The sequence below is a fragment of the Lepidochelys kempii genome, chromosome 15 (assembly GCF_965140265.1).
Source record: "Lepidochelys kempii isolate rLepKem1 chromosome 15, rLepKem1.hap2, whole genome shotgun sequence".
Taxonomy (NCBI): Eukaryota; Metazoa; Chordata; order Testudines; family Cheloniidae; genus Lepidochelys; species Lepidochelys kempii.
In genome coordinates this window covers 2,082,269-2,101,922 of record NC_133270.1, presented here as the reverse complement: position 1 = coordinate 2,101,922, position 19,654 = coordinate 2,082,269, and the positions used below count along the sequence as shown (strand labels likewise).

Below are 19,654 nucleotides of genomic sequence, written 5' to 3'. Positions count from 1 at the left end.
ATTTATCCACATCCTTCTTGTAGTGTGGGGCCCAAAACTGGACACAGTACTCCAGATGAGGCCTCACCAATGTCGAATAGAGGGGGACGATCACGTCCCTCGATCTGCTCGCTATGCCCCTACTTATACATCCCAAAATGCCATTGGCCTTCTTGGCAACAAGGGCACACTGCTGGCTCATATCCAGCTTCTCGTCCACTGTCACCCCTAGGTCCTTTTCCGCAGAACTGCTGCCTAGCCATTCGGTCCCTAGTCTGTAGCTGTGCACTAGGTTCTTCCGTCCTAAGTGCAGGACCCTGCACTTATCCTTATTGAACCTCATCAGATTTCTTTTGGCCCAATCCTCCAATTTGTCTAGGTCCCTCTGAATCCTATCCCTGCCCTCCAGCGTATCTACCACTCCTCCCATTTAGTATCATCCTTAAAATCATCATTAAAATCTAATATCATCATTAAAACCTTCATAAATGATCTGGAGGATGGTGTGGATTGCACCCTCAGCAAGTTTGCAGATGACACTAAACTGGGAGGAGAGGTAGAGATGCTGGAGGGTAGGGATAGGATACAGAGGGCCCTAGACAAATTAGAGGATTGGGCCAAAAGAAATCTGATGAGGTTCAACAAGGACAAGTGCAGAGTCCTGCACTTAGGACGGAAGAATCCTATGCACCGCTACAGACTAGGGACCTAGTGGCACGGCAGCAGTTCTGCAGAAAAGGATCTAGGGGTTACATTGGACGAGAAGCTGGAGATGAGTCAACAGTATGCCCTTGTTGCCAAGAAGGCCAATGGCATTTTGGGATGTATAAGTAAGGGCATTGCCAGCAGATTGAGGGACGTGACTGTTCCCCTCTATTCGACATTGGTGAGGCCTCCTCTGGAGTACTGTGTCCAGTTTTGGGCCCCACACTACAAGAAGGATGTGGAAAAATTGGAAAACGTCCAATGGAGGACAACAAAAATGATTAGGAGACTGGAAAACATGACTTATGAGGAGAGGCTGAGGGAAGTGGGATTGTTTAGTCTGCGGAAGAGAAAAATGGTCTCAAGTTGCAGTGGGGGAGGTTTAGTTTGGATATTAGGAAAAACTTTTTCACTAGGAGGATGGTGAAACACTGGAATACATTACCCTAGGGAGGTGGTGGAATCTCCTTCCTTAGAAGTTTTTAAGGTCAGGCTTGACAAAGCCCTGGCTGGGATGATTTAGTTGGGGATTGGTCCTGCTTTGAGCAGGGGGTTGGACTAGATGACCTCCTGAGGTCCCTTCCAACCCTGATATTCTATGATTCTATGACCTCATTGGTATTTGGGGAGAGGAGCTATCCAGTCCCAGCTGCGCTCCAGCCGTAGGAATTATGACACCTACGGACAGATTTCATGATTCATGACAGAAAGGGGCCATGAGCAGGACACACTGCAGTGCAGGGTCAAAGTGAAGGAGGTGTGGAACACCTACCACAAGGCGCAGGAGGCAAACCGCCAGTCCGGTGCTGCACCCACGAGCTGCCGGTTCTACAAAGAGCTGGACGTGATACTCGGTGGTGACCCGACCTCCACTGCGAAGGCCCCTATGGATACTTTGTTGGCTAACGTGCCAGTTGAGAGTGGACCGAGCCAAGAGGAGGAAATCTTGGACAAGGATGTGGAGGGGGACCCAGAGGTAGAGGATGACTCGGAAGCCAGAGATGCATGCAGCCAGGAGCTCTTCTCTACCCCGGAGGAAGCTAGCCAGTCACAGCAGTTGGATCTTGGCAAAGCACAAACAGGAGAGGAGCCCCCTAGTAAGTGGATTTGATTTTGGGAATCGCTGAAGTGAGTTGTTGGGGGTAGGAGGGCAGAAGGGTTGCAGAAAGCAGGTTTGTCTCCCACTGCATGCCTAGTCTGAGAGGTAGAATAGGCTGTTGATTGACTCCCTCACTTCACGGGAATCTCCCTCAGAGATCTCCAGGAAACTCTCGTGCAGATACTGGGCAATCCAGGTTCTTCGGCGGAGCTGCTTTGATTCTTTCCCCATTAATGGTAACTTTCCCACGCCACTGTGCCGTCACGGGGTGGGACCATTGCTGCACACAGGCAAGCCGCATAGGGGTCAGGGTGGAAGCCGCAGGCTTGGAGAAGACCTTTCCTTGATTCCCTGCTCACCCTCAGCAGCGAAATATCTTCCATAATGATCACCTCCTGTGGAAAGTGTGGGGACAAGAATGATTTTCAGGCCCCCCTACTGTGCCGGCTCTCCCCAAGAGCCACGTGCCCAGTGTACAGCAGGGTCCAGGAAGAGTGATTTACCCTACCCTGTGGCTACTCACCATTTTGGGGGTCTTGTGGCTCATGTGTGCTTGCCTGGGGTCAGCCAGTTAGTGTCAGGTTTGTGAGTACTGGCTGTATTTTCATAGAATCACAGAATAGCAGGGTTGGAAGGGACCTCAGGAGGTCATCTAGTCCAACCCCTGCTCAAAGCAGGACCAATCCCCAATTTTTGCCCCAGATCCCTAAATGGCCCCCTCAAGGATTCTTGAACTCACAACCCTGGATTTAGCAGGCCAATGCTCAAACCACTGAGCTATCCCACCCCGCAAAGCACTGAATCAGTGTTTTCTGTATTGCAAACAATGCTGCTTCTGTAAAATGTTGCATTTAAACTTCACAGATATGACCTTGGGAGCCCAGCCTCCCTCTTTGTTATTGGCGGCTGAACGCCTGCGCAGACTTAGAAAGTGACCAAGAAGACCTAAGGAGGACTTTCTGCATAATGTCATGATGCACTCTGCCACCGAGAAACAGGAATTGAAGGAGTGGTGGGACAGCGAGAAGAGGGACCGAAAGGAGAATGTGGCACACCAGAACGAAGCCACGGAGTGTCTCTTAAAGGTTATGGAGCGCCAAGCAGACATGCTCCAGGTGATATTAGCTCTTCAAACCGAGCAGCTCTGCACCCACCCTCCCCTGCAGCCGCTGCCACAAAACTCTTTCCCATATGCCCCCCAGATACCACCAACACACTCTTATCAACCTCCTGGCTCCAGTCTGTACCTGCAGCATTCCACTCCTGCCCCGTCACAGTCCAGCTCTGCGGACTCCCACTACCCACTGCACTCAACACCCATCCCTCTACAGTTTAGTCCTGCTGAAGTACAGTATCCGCTGCACTGTACTCTAAAGGAGAAGGCTGGATATGATCCCTGGATATACACAAATCTGTAGCCATCCTGGGACTCCTCCTCCCCCTGGGACCTTCCCTTTCCATCCCCCTCCCTCCTGATGTTTTTTTTTTTGTTTGACTCTCTCCTCTGGTTGTTGTCTTTTAATAAAATAATGATGTTGCTTTGAAAGCAATCTTTATTCCATTAATTGAAGCAAAAAGAGCACTGCAAGGCAACACCCAATTATATTAAACCCCCCTTATTGCATCATGTGCACCAGTCACCTCCTAGCATTATAAACACTGCAATCCTGAGCATAGCAACAAATATTAGTGGCTTTCAGCTTCAAATTACTGCCTCAAGGCATCCCTGATCCTTATGGCCCTGCGCTAATAGCCCTGGTCTCTGGTTGTTCAAACTTATCCTCCAGGTGCTGAGTGTCTGTGGTCCAGCCCTGAGGGAAGTGTACAGCATGCAGCTATAACCATAAGAATATTGTCATTGGCCAGGTCCAGCTTCCTATATAGGCATCGCCAGCGGGCCTTTAAATGGCCAAAAGCACACTCAATAGTCATTCTGCACTTGCTCAGCCTGTTGTTGAATTACTCCTTGCAGCTGTCAAGTTGCCCCATCTATGGCTTCATAAGCCACGGCATTAAGGGGTAGGTGGGGTCTCCCAGGATCACAATGGGCATTTCGACTTCCCCTACGGTGATCTTCTGGTCTGGGAATAAAGTCCTGGCTTGCAGCTTCCTGAACAGGCTAGTGTTCTGAAAGATGCGTACATCATGCACCTTTCCGGGCCAGCCTGCGTTAATGTCAGTGAAACGCCCACAGTGATCCACAAGCGCCTGGAGAACCATTGAGAAATACGCCTTGTGATTAATGTACTTGGTGGCTAGGTGGTCTGGTGCCAGAATTGGAATATGCGTCCCATCTATTGCCCCTCTGCAGTTAGGGAAGCCCATTTGTGCCTAGCCATCCATAATGTCATGCATGTTGCCAAGAGTCATGGTTTTTCGGAACAGGATGCGATTAATGGCCCAGAACACTTCCATCAACATGAGTCCAATGGTCGACTTTTCCACTTCGAACTGGTTAGTGACAGATTGGTAGCAGTCTGGAGTAGCCAGCTTGCACAATGCAATCGCCACGCACTTCTCCAGTGACAGGGCAGCTCTCATTCTCATGTTCTTGCACTGCAGAGATGGGGCAAGCACATCACACAGTCCCATGAATGTGGCTTTCCTCATGCGAAAGTTCTGCAGCCACTGCTCATCATCCCAGACGTGCATCATGATGTGATCCCACCACTCAGTGCTTGTTTCCCAAGCCCAAAAGCAGCGTTCCACTGTGGTCAGCACCTCCATGAGTGCCACAAGCAATCTCCTGTTGTAGCTACTACGTGTGGCGAGATCAATGTCACACTCCTCTTGCCTTTGTAGTTTCAGGAGTAACTCCACTGCCACTTGTGACGTGTTAGTCAGAGCGAGTAGGGTATTGGTCAACAGTTCGGTGTCCATTCCTGCAGACTGCAGAGGCAGACTGTGCAGTACACAAACCATTGAAAGATGGCACTGAATGCAGATGGAAGCACAGGGATTGCTGGATGCATTGGGACAGGACCCAGGATGCCCCACGACCCCTTCTGTTTTCCCATAGCAGTCTGCCCTGGGGCTGGTTCTCACACTCTGGGGTAACTGCAGGATAACTTGATACTGATATTTTACAGTCCCAAATGGCACCAGGGTTGTGGCTATTACAGCAGAACACTAACATTTCTTTAAGGGAGGCAAAAGGAGGCCTTTCATTTGGGTGACTGGACCCTTTATTAACTAATCCACTGCTAGGTAACGATCCCCACCTCTTTCAGCTGTGATCATAGGGGGGGCGGCACAGTCCTCTTGGGAGAGGACGGGGATTGCAATGGGTAGGGCAGCACCAGAATAGCCAGCTTGTGTATCCATTTCCAGCTGGGCCTGAAGCTCTTGCTGCTCCTACAGTTGCTGGAGAATAAGACTGGGAGATTTGATATAGTGTGATGGAAGGAAGCGTTGCTGATGCAGCTTCAAGTGTAATTTTGTTAGTGTGTCTCCCCCCCTTTAAATGTTTTGCTGACCTTGTTGCCCTCTGATAAGGCTGTCAAGGGCCTCAGAAAGACAGTTGTGACTGTTAGAAGGTCTTTCAGAGCCTGTTGTTTTCCTCCATTTTTACAGTGCTAGCCAGAGAGCCAGGACTCTTAAAACAACACACTGACAAATACGAGGGAGACTTGGGAGCAGGCATTAGGGGATTGCAGATCTTGAGGATACATAGGAAAAGTCAGCCTAGATAGGCAACAGTAGGTTGTCTCCTTATTATCCTTATCATCCTGACTGTTTTATGATTGATAATAGTTACAACAGCAATGGGTCCACGCTGCAAAATTCACATCCAGGGGCAGATTTCAACCATCTCAAAATTGAGAGATGTTCAGAGCGAGCCAGTTAGAGAAGAGCTGTTGTTGGATTCCAATGCCAACACCTTCCTGCTCCCTTAAACCTCAGGAGTGTTTTGATCCAGGCTTTAGGTTTGGGTTTCCCTCTAAATAGATTATGCTTCTTCCCGAAAGGAGCCCCAGGCACTTTGTTATAGACTGAGCTGGTAGCGCTACCGACAGGTAAGGGTTCCCAATGCTTTCCACGATAAGATCCTCTTTTCAGTCGTTTTCAACTTGACCAAACTTCAACCATTCAGGCTGAAGTTTCCATGCTGGGTGTCTACCTGGAGCTAATTTTTTTCCTCGTTTTTATTTAACGTTTCAGCTAAAACAGTTCAGCCATTTCTGAGAAGAAGGCTAAGCCCATGTTAAAAAAAAATTCTTACATATGTGTTGTTGAGAGGCTGACACGCCTCCAAGCTGCTTCCCTTGGAATTCCAGCTGTCATCTGGCGTGGAGCATGCATCTCTAACTCGAGTGGTGCTCAAGGATATAGCAGAGACTAAAATCATGTTGCAATGTAAGTGAGAAACTAAAGCATTATCGTCATTAGAATAACATGACTGAGGCCAGGTCTGCACTACAGCCCTACATTGGTTCAACTACATCGCTCAAGGGTGTAAAAAACACCCCTGAGTGACATAGTTACATTGACCTAATCACCCCCGCCCCGTCGTGTAGACAGTGCTATGTCAATGGGAGAACTTCTCCATCCACAGCTCCCGCCTCTCAGGGAGGTGGATTAACTATGCTGCCAGGAAAAGCTCTCCCACCGGCATAGTAGTGTCTTCACCTGAGTGCTACTGGGGTGCAGTACGTGAAGACAAGCCCTTGTGGGCAGTCCCAGCAGAGAGCTCAAGGCCAGTGTGGCCTTTCGCTGCTAAAGGTTGATCTCTCAAGCTCAGGGCTGAGACTCATTGGCAGGGCAGTGTCTGGGAAGTTTCCCTCCTGCTGACAGTGAAGTATCCGACCTATGGATAAACAGGAGAACTTAAATTTCCAGAATTGTCTCTCCAGCCCTTCACCAGCAGGAAGTGCACAGGAAATCAGAAGAATATTTGACAGCACTTGCCATCCAGAATCACACCTCAACTTGGCCTAAGCACACAGCTCTTTCTAGGACCAAGTGTATGCCTGGTGTAAATCTATTAACTCCAACTTTACCCCAGGGAGGAATCAGTCCCATGTGCATCATTCCTACTGCATCCCCAGGTAGCCTGTGCACTTCCTGAAATATATCGCAAAACAGCAAACCTAGGGGATAGAATTGACAGAGGCAACTGCCATGTATTCAGATGTACCCTGATTGCCACCTCCATCCCTGCAGGGATCAGTTATGGAGATATGGGCCCTTGCTCAGGGAATCAAGACCCATCAAATGCTGTAGCACTTTGTGACTCCAGACCTCAGTGTTGAGCTATCATAGATACTCGTGCCCTTCTGACTGGGCAGATCAGCAAAGCAGGCACCTCCAGTGATGCTGTATCTCAAGGATCTGTGCTGGCTCCTCTGCTAGTTAACATCTACATTAGCAATTTACGTGACATAATTTTGTAGAAATTCATTTATGTTGACAACATCAATCTTGCAGTACAGGGCAAAGATCTTACCACAAGTGATGACACCCTGGCCATCGACCTCAACATAATACTTTTAATACTGGACGCTCCACCTCAACACTTCCAAAATCTCGGTACTAGCCTTTCAACAAACAACAAAACCACAAAGGAACCACTCAGTGTCATGTTTTGAGGTCAATGGGTCAGAAATGAGCCCTGTCGAAAGTACTTGGGTGTCACCTTGACCAGAAGCTTGGCTCCTAAAGCTTGTTTGGAAACAATATGTGAAAAGGTAAACAGCAAGGACTAGCCTCATCCGAAAACTTGCAGGCACAACATGCAGTGTTGGTGCACACACGCTTCGAACAGCGCCTCTGGCACTGGGTATCCTCAACCGCAGAATATTGTGCATGGGCAACTCACATACCAAGTCTTTGGACGTGCAGCTTAATGCTGCAATAAAAATTATAACTGGAACATTAAAATCAATGGTTGCCCACTCTAACACAGACACCCACACCCAAAATCCAGAGTACAATTGTGAATACAATCAAACCATGGCCAACTTGAACTTACCAATACATGAGGAGCTCCTGAACCTTCCGATGATACACCTGAACTTTTGCAAGCCTTTTGGCAATCAGGGTAAACTCTTTCAGCATCCCCATTCAATCCTAGGGCCACTGGAAAGCGTTTTCAGAGAATGCTGATGCCCCAAACACACACCTGCTGGCCGATCCCACAAAAAAACTTTCAGGCTTCAACCTACCCCAGAAACAATGGTCCACATTGAATTATTTCAGAAAATTGCATGGCAGATGCTGTCATCTCTTACACCTCTAGAAGATGAGAGATGATGCACAATGTGACTGTGGATGCCAGTCACAAACTATGAACCTTATTGTAAATCAGTGCCCGTTTCAATCATTTGCTGGCCAATCTCAGATTTACACCAAGCCACTTCTGAAGCTGTTTACTAATCTGGATTTGGTTCTGTGAACACTACTAATTACCGCCTTTACCATACGAAAGAAGAAGGGCTCAGTTCCAATCCTACGGTTGCTGGAAGCTCAGAGATAAATAGAGATGCTCAGAAAGATTCATCAGTCCACTCTTCTCCCCACCAAGGCACCTCTGTGCTGAACTGTCTTTCACATACCTCCTCTACCAGCAGATATTGAGATGTCAGTTGCTCTGCTGGGCTGTTCAGGGTGCAGTGGTGGGAAGAGCCAGGTCCTAGGTGCAACTGCTCTGAGATATTTCTACCTGTCTAAGCAACCACCACCACGGCTCCCCTGGGCAGGGAGTGGATGGCAGGTTCACGGATCCTCAGCACTATTTCTTGTAACTCCTCAGGTCTAGCTTAGCATTTGAAACAAGCACATGGGGACACTCGGGTAGGGACTCCCATGACAGAGTCTTGCTCCTCAGATTGCTGGAGCAATGAGAAGGCAGGGGACTGGCAGCATGTGTGTTAACAGTGTTGCTATAAACATGTGACACTGAGGGGACAGATTTCTGTACTGCCTCTGAACACACCTGCCATTTTCTGGCCCAAATATGGGAATGGTGCAGAACATTTGGAACATAAGAACGGCCATACTGAGTCAGACCAAAGGTTCATATAGCCCAGTCTCCTGTATGTCACAGTGGCCAGTGCCCAGTGCTTCAGAGGGAATGAAGAGAACACGGAATCATCAAGTGATCCATCCCCTGTCGCCCATTCCATGGAATGACATGATCAATTTATTTTGTGTAATTAACAGGCAATTCAGGGGTTAAATCTATTCTGTTGGAGAAAAGTCAACGGGGCCCAGTAGTGTGTGTAACTCTTTTCTGTCCAGTACTCACCAGACATACACCAGGGAAAGAATTTCATACTTAAATATATGGATAAATGTATAACTTAAGGGCAGTTTAATAACTGACAGCACCATGTATATCTATCAATTTAAAGCACTGGGTACAAAACAGGGAACTGGCAAGTTTGTTTGGCTACTGGCTTAGGAAGAGAGAGGTTTGTCAGGGCTTGTGTGTGTAAGTTCCCCACGTGGGATCAGACTGTCCGCTGCTGTTTGGCTTTGGTTTCTCTTGCCAGCGCATGCTGTGCCAGCCGCTTCTCTCCACCCAGTGAAGGCAGCAGTCCCATGGCTCCCTGGACGTGAGCTGGTGGGGAGCCAGCTTCCTGGTTCGCTATGGTGGGTTTCGTGTCCAGGTGCAACTCCACAATCTCCAGCTTTTCCAGGCTGTTGCTCCCAGTTCCAGGTAAGCTTTCTGGCGGGTCAATGAAGGAGATGACATCCCCAGTGCTAATGTCTAATGGCCTGGGCGTCGCAGTGTTCTGGGGGCCCACCAGACTGTGGGGCAGGGTGAACCGGTCACTGCCGGTGCTGTTTGTGGAGGCCAGGGCAGCGTTGGCCAGAAGAGTGTGCATGGAGGAGGTCACAGCTGGCTCCCTGGTTTCCAGGGCAGCGTCTGCTGGAGGTGTGGATTTGCTGTTTGTCACCTGACTCTCTTTCTGGGCAAACTCCTTCCGCAGGGCTGCCACCTGCATCTGCAGCAGTTCCCGGTGCTGCCACTCCATCTGCTCAACCTGAGTGCAAAGCAAACACTTTCAAATTAGGAGGCAAAGCCCACCACCCCCATAGGATACTGCAGTCCCTGCTGGAGTTGGCAAGAGCCATCACTGGCAGATTACATCATGATAAGGATCTTTTAGCAATATAATCCCTTTCATCCTGATAGAGGCCAAAGAGCTTTACAAACTATTTATAGGAGTGGTCCCCAAATTGTGGGGGGTGCCCCTTTAGGGGGTGTAGAGGAACAACCGGGGGGCATGGCAGGGCCAAAGCCAGCCCCTATGGGGGGATGGGGAAGGAACCATTCAGCCCCGCTCTGTCCCCAGCTCTGCTCCAGCCCTGGCCACAGCCGCAGCCCCAGTTCCACTCCCTGGCCACCGGCTCCTGGCCATGGCTCAGCCACCAGCCTCTGCTCCCAGCCACGGCTCAGCCGCTGGCCCAGCCGCAACTCCACTCCCAGCCCAGGTGTGTGTGTGGGGCCGGGGCGTGGTCCCATTCCATTACTGGCAAGAGGGGGCGCAAGAGGAAAAGTTTGGGCGCCACTGGTTTATAAGAATCAATTCATCCATCACAGATATGCAGCCCCCTCTGGTGTGGAACAGGACAGCTGTTTAACAGCCATAGCAATGCTGCACAAAAGCAGAACTGAAAGCCTCATCCAATTGAAACAGAAAGGGGAACATAGGGAGGTACTTTAGATTGTAATCACCCGAGTTGGAATTTGAGCAAGATTCTGCTTTAGGCATCTAACTCCTGCTGAAATCACCAAAATATCTTTTAGGATCTGGACCTGGGTTAACATTTCTACTATATGAAAAATGTTATGGGGCCTTCGGCAGCACACCGCTGGGGCCCCAGGTTTAGTAGTGACTCAAAGAGAAGAGCATCACCTGCTGAGTCACTGCCATCTCTTCCTATAGCATCTACATTTTCCTTAAACCTCTTCCAAGTACTGACCCCTCCAGCCTTAGCTTGGCATGTGACATCTCAGCCCTGGCCTCAGGTGTCAGGACTGGGGCATAGGCAGTCTGACCTAGTGGTTAGAGCAGGAGTAGGGGCCAGGCCAGGTCAGATAGGAGGAGGTCAGCGTCTGAGGCAAGCCAGAGGGTAAAACCAGCAGTCACATGTCAGGAAGCAGGCTGGGTCAGGTGAGCAGGTATCTCAGAGGAAGCAGTCCTCAGCAGGGAGAACCCAGTTGTGTGGACAACTTCTGGTTTCTGTGCTTGGGTTGAAATAGAAGCTGGGGACCAGTCAGGACCACCAGTGTTCCACCAATCAGATTCCAGGACTGGGGTTCTCTCTCAGAGTTCAGCTGCTATTCCCGCAGCTGTTAGCAGGTTACTGGGTGGCAGGTCAGGACTGCCTAGCCCCTAAGGGCATGTCTCCATGGCAATTAGACTGGCCCAGGGCTGACCCAGGTAAGCTGACTCAGGCTCATGGGGCTCCGGCTAGAGCCTGGGCTCTGGGATCCTCCCCACTCGCAGGGTCAGAGGCCAAACGTCTACACCACAGTTAAACAGTCCCTTAGCGCGAGCTGGAGTCATGTGACCAGGGCCAGCCGCAGGTGTCTAACTGCAGTGTAGACACATCGTAAGAGCCCTGTGGATTCAAGTCCCTGACTTCCGGTGCTGCAAAGCAAAGATGCAGCAGGCACCTTTCCCAGAAAGTTTGGCTTTGCCAAGCAGACATAGACCCTGAGACCTTTTAAAGGTCTAATGCGTTAGGAACAAATGGCAGAAAGCGAATTTTCAAGCTGTGAGTATAGGGAGGAAGAGGAGAATCCCAACCAACCCCTTGAAAAATATATATTGTGGCACCACAGTTGACCTGGAAAGAGTCACACGCTGGCACAGCAGGGTGGTCACATGGTCATGGCTCCTTCTCTCCAGCCAATTCTAATGCATGTCCAGGCTCTTCACTGCACGGCAGAACCTGGAGGGCCCTAAAAGCAGCTGCAAATGAGAAAGGGGAGCTAGCCCTGCTGCTTGTGGTCACGGTTGGTGCTACATATGGGTGGAAAAGGAAAATCTTCAGAGCCTGGAGCTGCAAAAGAGAGGACGGTCCAAAAGTACAGGGGAAGAGGAGGATGAGGTGGACTGGCAGCAGATGCTGGGGAAGAGGAGGAGGATTGCTCATGGGGTTCAGTGGGAGTTAAGTACACTCCAGGAGGTGCTCAGTACCTAAATTACTAACATGAGTGCTCTGGGTTTTACACTAAATAGCTTTTAATCACTAATGCTGCTTGTTTCCTTAGTGGGACAGCAAAACCAGGCTGGGCAGTTTCACTTCCTGATTCAGATGCCCTGGCCCCATGATGCTGAGTTCTCTGACTACAATGGTGCTGCGCTGGTTTTAAATCTGGCACAGTGTTTATATTGTTTAACAGACAAACAATGCATGAAATTCTGTCTGTTCATGTTGTTTTGTGAAAGCATTTACACCCTACAACTGGCATGTTGGGCTCAAAACTACTTGGCACTGCCCCTTTATCAGCACGCCCCAGGGTTTACCCATGAAGCCAGAGTCAAATGGTAACAGCATAAGGTGATCATTCAAGCAGCGAAGGAGAAGGAGGGAGACCTACCATCTTGCTGACTTTCTTCTCCAGGTCATCTGAGGTTTGGTACCGTTTCAGCTCCTCTGCCATGCGGACGTTAGCTTGGACAATGCTGGCAATCTGAAAGAAAGAAAGAAAGAAAGAAAGAAAGAAAGAAAGAAAGAAAGAAAGAAAGAAAGAAAGAAAGAAAGAAAGAAAGAAAGAAAGAAAGAAAGAAAGAAAGAAAGAAAGAACCCGCATGGAGGCAGCATGAAAGAGGCACCCTTGAAAGTAAACAGGAGCTAGGGTCATATCTGGCCGTGGCCAGTTCCTTCAGGACAAAACACAAGCAAAGCGGGTCAAACCCAATGCAGCAGGCAGCTTGCTGGACACAGAACTCTTTGTTCCCAATAGCACAAGGCACTATAGCAACCGCTACTCTCCCCCACAATCCCATTGCAGCACCATCCTGCTCTGGACTGTGCGCTAAGCACAGCTCCTGCTTTTCATGGAGCCCTAGGGGTTACCTAGACATCAGCGGAGCATAGGTCAGGTGGCTACAGTTACCCTCACCGTTCATGTCTGGGGACCTGGGTGCAGTCTTGACTCTGGTAAATGGATTTGAAGACCACCGCTTTGTCCCCACATCCCAAAACGCCACATCGTTTGATGGTGTTTGCTAGTCCATGTTCAGGAGAAACCCAGAATTGCAACAGCAGGGAGGGCTGCTGGTCAGGCCTGAGAGACAGTGGCAGAGTGACTGGAAAGAAAAAAAGCCTGAATAAAGTCTACCCTCTCTCTGCCTGGGCTGTAGCCACTGCTAACACCCCACCATCTCCATAAGGGTTATATATGCACCCAGCAAAAATAGTGGGTGAAATCCCAGCGGGACACAACTCCCGCTGATGTCAGCAGGGTCAGGAGTTCACTAGTACGTTTCCAAAGCCTCTAAGCCAGACGCAAATCAGCACTGAGGCTAAAAGAACAGGAGGAGGTGTGGCACCTTAGAGACTAACAGATGTATTAGGGCATAAGCTGTCATGGGCTACAGCTCACTTCATCGGCTGCCTAGAATGGAACACACAGTAAGAAGATATAGATATACATACAGAGAAGGTGGAAGTTGCCATACAAACTGTGAGAGGCTAATTAGTTAAGATGAGCTATTATCAGCAGGAGAAAAAAACTTTTGTAGTGATAATCACGATGGCCCATTTCGACAGTTGACAGGAAGGTGTGAGGATACCTAACATGGGGAAATAGATTCAATATGTGTGACGACATATTGAATGTGAGGCTAAGGCGGTCTCTCTTCATGTCGATAGCAGCAGACTGGGATGGATTACCCCAAGGGCTCTGAGTGCTTTAGCCAGGTGGGAGCTGACTCTGACTCCCAATGCCATTTGGATTCTGATAGTATCTGGAACTCCCATGTGTCTGCCCCCAAAGTTTCACTGCTGTGGGGACACTAGTTTGTGGGTGACCTGATATTGGGGGAGAAACAGGACACATCTGTGATCCTGCATGCTAGGCCTCATGCAGTCTCCTCTCTCCCTGCAAGCTCAGGAAGGAGCAAGCTGCCTCTGCTTCACATCCCACCTACCATGGGCTAAGCAGGGAGGCTTTTGGGGAGATAGAGGGAGGTAGAAAGTGACCAGGAGGACGATACAAGAGGAAAGGGGATGTACACAAGTAACTCCTTTAAATCTTCCATCTTCTTTCACATTCAGGTGAGATCCTTTCACATTTGGGTCTGAAATGTTACTGGGCAAGAATGAAAGCATGCATTGAAATCAGTGGCATGGACAGGGCTTCTGTTCATCAGGGGTTATTAATTTCAGTTTTCGATTTTTGAGTTCTATGAAGATCTCTAAAAATTAGGAGGGTTCAGACTTTCTCTTTGCCTACACTGTCATGAGTAATGTATACACTGCAATGAGTAATCACTTTGTAACGTTTCCTACTACACTTTACAGTAGTAATGTTTCAACAGCATACCTTAAAGCACACTCAGGAACCTTCAGTGCACACAAGCAGGGTCTATGTGGACTAATTAATGCATAACACATTAATGCCCTTCAGAAATCACAACCTCAGAGAGCACGTTATTACTCCATGTAGACAAGTCCTTAGATACAAGTAACCATTTCCAGTGTTTTTCTGGTGGTTTATTGGATAAATGCCAATTTCAGTTTGCTGGTATTGGGGGTATTTTGTTGGTCTTTAGCAGTTAAAACCAAAAGTCAGAAGCCTGAGATATGGAAGAGGGTGAAGGACGAGCCACATTGCTTCCAGGTGCCCTTTTCTAGAGTAGTCTGGAGAACTCATGCACTGTGACTGCAGGACTCAGCAAGGCAGACTGGATGTTAAATTAACTGGATGTATTCTCCAGCAGCCTTGCTTTCTGCCCCCTTCCTCTACAAGGTTTCCAAAGCTGAGTTCCCCTCTCCTCTCCCCACCCCATGGCAGGAAATCAAAACCATTTGGGCTGAAGGACAAGCAGTCCCCAGTTACTGTTCTCTCAGCCTTGCTGGGCTGCAGATTTCCAAACCTGATGGGATGTCAGAGGCAGCCTCGCACGTCCAGAGTGGTGCGGTGGGAGCATATAGATTGCCATTCCATAGACCAGCCTGCATGGACCACCCAGAATGTTGCCCCCAGCTCACCCAAGCAGAAAGACCTGAAAAGATTGTCCTGGAGTCAGGTCTCCTCCATGAAAGCTCTGCCAAGCTGCTTCTCTCCCAAGTGCAGTTGTTGCTTCCCCAGAGAGATTTCACACCTGAAGAACTGCTGCCACAGCCCTTCAGGGTGCCTGTCATGGAGACCCTTCGCCCTGTATAAACTCTCAGGAGGCCCATCCAGCTGTGCTGCAGACCCTGGTGCATGCTCCGTGAGGCCACACTCCCACTCTGTACCTACCTGTTCCTTTAGCTGCAGGATCTCTGCCCGAAGCTTCTGTTCCATCTCCTTCTTCTCCTCCAGCAGCTGCTGGTTCTGCTGGTGTAGCTCAATCAGCTGTTTCTCCAGCAAGTTCTGATCCAGCCCCTCACAGGGCTGTGGGGAGAAGGAGAGGGAGAAAGAGGACCCTTAAGTGTAGCAGTGAAAGGAGAGGGCAGGGGAACATGCAGTAGAGAATCCTGCTCTAGCACCAGATCCTCAAGTCTGACTTCCTGCTCCTGAAGTGGCATTCAGGGCCCACACTGATTGCTTTGGGTCCTGTCTATGGCAGGTGCCAAGTAAGCAGGCAGCTTGACTGGGTCTGGGAGAAAACAGAAAGGTGGGACTGGGCTAGTGTGGCCAAGCTAAGTTTTAGCAGAAATGTGAATTGGTCATTAACCCCAAGTGCTGCTACTGTGAAGGGATGAGAAAGGAGAAAATCAGAGGGCAACAAAGGGTCATGAAGGGGAGGCAAAACTCTGCTGTTGTGTCGTCTCAAAACCACTGTTGCACCACCAGACTAACGTGCAGTGGTCCCAAGCCAGGTCTAAGGCTTGCAAGCATCATGTGTAATACATTTAGACAATTGTATAAGGCACCTTCTCCCCACCTGGCCTTCAGCAGCAGACATAGGGGTGCTGCAGGGAAACAGAGCGCCCTCTAGTCAAGTCAAAGCCCTTTAATCTCAACATTTTGTCCTCCTTTTATTCTTAGCAAGTCTTGGCAAAACTCACACCCTCCCCGATCAGGGATTTATGTCCAGGCCAAGAAGGAAGCCATTTGAGTGGAATTATCTAAGCACTGAGAAGCAATCAGCATGAACTCCTGGCTGCTGAAACACTCCTTCTGACCCTCCGAAGAAAACCTTCCACAGAAATTTGGTACAGATGGATATTACACGTTTAAAATCCTTCCTTAACATTTCTTCTGGCCACAGTGTCCAGAGCACACCAATGGCCTTGACTGACAGAGGAGGAAGATGGGGAAAGGAAAAACCATCTACTATAGGTCAAAAAGGCTCCTCCCCCAGCCTTGCGGGAGGGACCACTGGATCTGGGATACAAATGAATTTGGGGGACAACTAAAGAATAACAGGGTCTGGAGTGAAGGTCACAGGTTCAGAACTAGGGATCCAGAGAGGGACACTGAGCAGAGAACCCCGGACAGCGCTCACTGCTCCTTGCAGCTGTCTAAGGAGCCAGCAGACACCGCCCATAGGAACTCTGCCTGGGTGCGTGAGACCAGGGAGGAACACAGTCGCAGAGCACCTACCTGTCCAGTATCCTCCTCCTAGTATTGCAGATGGCTACACCTCCCACACTGCAACTTGAGACCATTACTCCATTACTCCTTGTTCTGTCATCTGCTACCACTGAGAACTGTCTCCAGCAAACAGCAGAGAGGCTAACAGAGGGAGTTTGACTGGGGTCTGTCAGAGAGGAGCTACGCTAAGTGCTGCATTGGAGGGCTGTTTGGGAGCTGGGGGGGGGTGAGTATCTGAGTGTCTGTTGCGGGGACAGTTTGTCAGTTTGACCATGAGCTTGATTGTTTGAAAAGTGTGAACTGGGAGTGCTTTGTTCCAGGTGGGCCTTGAGTGGGCCTGATTGTTATAAAAAGGCAGCCAGTTGCGAATCCGTGGAGCAGCGGAGAGGCTAACAGAGGGAGTTCGCCTGGGGAGAGCCCACTGAGGCTTTCATCTTACCAGCTTCTCTGAGTAGTAACTGCAACAGCTGAGGAAGCTCTTAGAAGGAAGGTAATATGGATGGTGAGCGATCAGCTGTTGTGACCTGCACTGGATGTGCCATGTTTGTCTTTCTTTCACAGGACAGAAGCGACTTTGTCTGTACAAAGTGCACTTTGTCTGTACAAAGTGGTCTCTGCATTGGAAGAGAAAGTTCAATGCCTGGAGAAACAAGTATCAACCCTGCGATGCATAAGAGAAACTGAAGATTTCCTGGACAGATGTCAGGATATGTTTTTGCAGGCACAACATTCTGCAGAATCAGAGCAGGCTGCGCAGTGGGGACAGAAGGACTGTGAAGAAAATCGGCAGCATGTGACCTCCAGAAGAAGAAAGGGGAGCATCCTTGTACCAGCAATGCAGATACAGGTGAGCAACTGTTTTCATGTTCTCTCCACAGGTACTAATGCGAAGAGTGGACTAGATGATACATCTGAGGGAAGGTAATAGAAGGAGACTCCACCGATTGGAAGGCATGAGATGCACTGTCCCTGGGATGGGGTTCCATGACCACCACTCCAAGAAATGTGCTGCTTGCCAGGAGCTAGTATTCACGATGTGACGGACAGACTACCGAGACTCATCAAGCCCTCAGATCGCTACCCCTTCCTGCTTCTCCACGTGGGCACCAATGATACTGCCAAGAATGACCTTGAGTGGATCACTGTGGACTACGTGGCTCTGGGAAGAAGGATAAAGGAGTTTGAGGCACAAGTGGTGTTCTCATCCATCCTCCCTGTGGAAGGAAAAGGCCCAGGTAGAGACCGTCGAATCGTGGAAGTCAACGAATGGCTACGCAGGTGGTGTCAGAGAGAAGGCTTTGGATTCTTTGACCATGGGATGGTGTTCCAAGAAGGAGGAGTGCTAGGCAGAGATGGGCTCCACCTAACGAAGAGAGGGAAGAGCATCTTCGCAAGCAGGCTGGCTAACCTAGTGAGGAGGGCTTTAAACTAGGTACACCGGGGGAAGGAGACCAAAGCCCTGAAGTAAGTGGGGAAATGGGATACCAGGAGGAAGCACAAGCAGGAGAGCGTAAGAAGGGAGGACTCCTGCCTCATACTGAGAAAGTGGGATGATCAGCAAGTTATCTTAAGAGCCTATACACCAGTGGTCCCCAAACTTTCTGTGGCCAAGAGCACACTGATGCCTTCAGAAGAGTGTGGCGGGCGGCAACGTTTCTCGGCGGCATTTTGGTGGCGACGCTTCTCCGGTGGCCGCACTCCTCGAGGCATTTAGGTGGCGGCTTCTCCGCTGGAATCGCTCATCGGTGGCATGTTCTCTGGCGGATTCACTCCTCTCCTCTTCATTCCTTGGCACCAGCGGGGGCACATAAATTTCCTGGCAGGTGCCATGGCGCCCGCAGGCATCGCGTTGGGGACCACTGCTATACACAAATGCAAGAAGCCTGGGAAAAAAGCAGGGAGAACTGGAAGTCCTGGCACAGTCAAGGAATTATGATGTGATTGGAACAACAGAGACTTGGTGGGATAACTCACATGACTGGAGTACTGTCATGGATGGATATAAACTGTTCAGGAAGGACAGGTAGGGCAGAAAAGGTGGGGGACTTGCACTGTATGTAAGGGAGCAGTATGACTGCTCAGAGCTCCGCTATGAAACTGCAGAAAAACCTGAGAGTCTCTGGATTAAGTTTAGAAGCGTGAGCAACAAGGGTGATGTTGTGGTGGGAGTCTGCTACAGACCACCAGACCAGGGGGATGAGGTGGACGAGGCTTTCTTCAGACAACTAACAGAAGTTACTAGATGACAGGCCCTGGTTCTCATGGGGGACTAGACTGTTTTCAGTAGTAGCAGATGACAGAACAAGGAGTAATGGTCTCAAGCTGCAGTGGGGGAGGTTTAGGTTGGATATTAGGAAAAACTTTTTCACTAAGAGGGGAGTGAAGCACTGGAATGAGTTACCTAGGGAGGTGGTAGAATCTCCTCCCTTAGAGGTTTTTAAGATCAGGCTTGACAAAGCCCTGGCTGGGATGATTTAGTTGGGGATTGGTCCTGCTTTGAGCAGGGGGTTGGACTAGATGACCTCCTGAGGTCCCTTCCAACCCTGATATTCTATGATTCTAGTTCCACCCTCTTTGGAACCCCCTTTCAGGTAGTTGAAAGCAGCTATCAAATCCCCCCTCATTCTTCTCTTCTGCAGACTAAATAATCCCAGTTCCCTCAGCCTCTCCTCATAAGTCATGTGCTCCAGCCCCCTAATCATTTTTGTTGCCCTCCGCTGGATGCTTTCCAATTTTTCCACATCCTTGTAGTGTGGGGCCCAAAACTGGACACAGTACTCCAGAGGAGGCCTCACCAATGCCGAATAGAGGGGACTGATCACATCCCTCGATCTGCTGGCAATGCCCCTACTTATACAGCCCAAAATGCTGTTAGCCTTCTTGGCAACAAGGGCACACTGTTGACTCATATCCAGCTTCTCGTCCAATGTAACCCCTAGGTCCTTTTCTGCAGAACTGCTGCTCTAGCCACTCGGTCCCTAATCTGTAGCGGTGCATGGGATTCGTCCGTCCTAAGTGCAGGACTCTGCACTTGTCCTTGTTGAACCTCATCAGATTTTTTTTGGCCCAATCCTCTAATTTGCCTAGGGCCCTCTGTATCCTATCCCTATCCTCCAGCGTATCTACCTCTCCTCCCAGTTTAGTGTCATCTGCAGACTTGC

General features: G+C 49.5%; 1 protein-coding gene across 4 annotated transcripts in view; it reads right to left on the bottom strand.

Moving 5' to 3' along the window:
* Positions 1-8,894: 8,894 nt before the first annotated feature.
* LOC140898614 (uncharacterized) overlaps positions 8,895-19,654 on the bottom strand; it is a 90,793-nt gene continuing 80,033 nt past the window's right edge. For 2 of the 4 annotated variants that reach the window (XM_073312671.1, XM_073312674.1), the window contains 3 exons: positions 15,213-15,347; positions 12,342-12,434; positions 8,895-9,771 (listed from right to left, as the gene is read on the bottom strand). In XM_073312671.1, the coding sequence (XP_073168772.1) occupies positions 9,235-9,771; positions 12,342-12,434; positions 15,213-15,347 (765 nt within the window). In that variant the 3' untranslated portion in view covers positions 8,895-9,234. The remainder of the gene's footprint in view (positions 9,772-12,341; positions 12,435-15,212; positions 15,348-19,654) is intronic. The other 2 variants (XM_073312673.1, XM_073312672.1) reach the window with 1 other exon arrangement.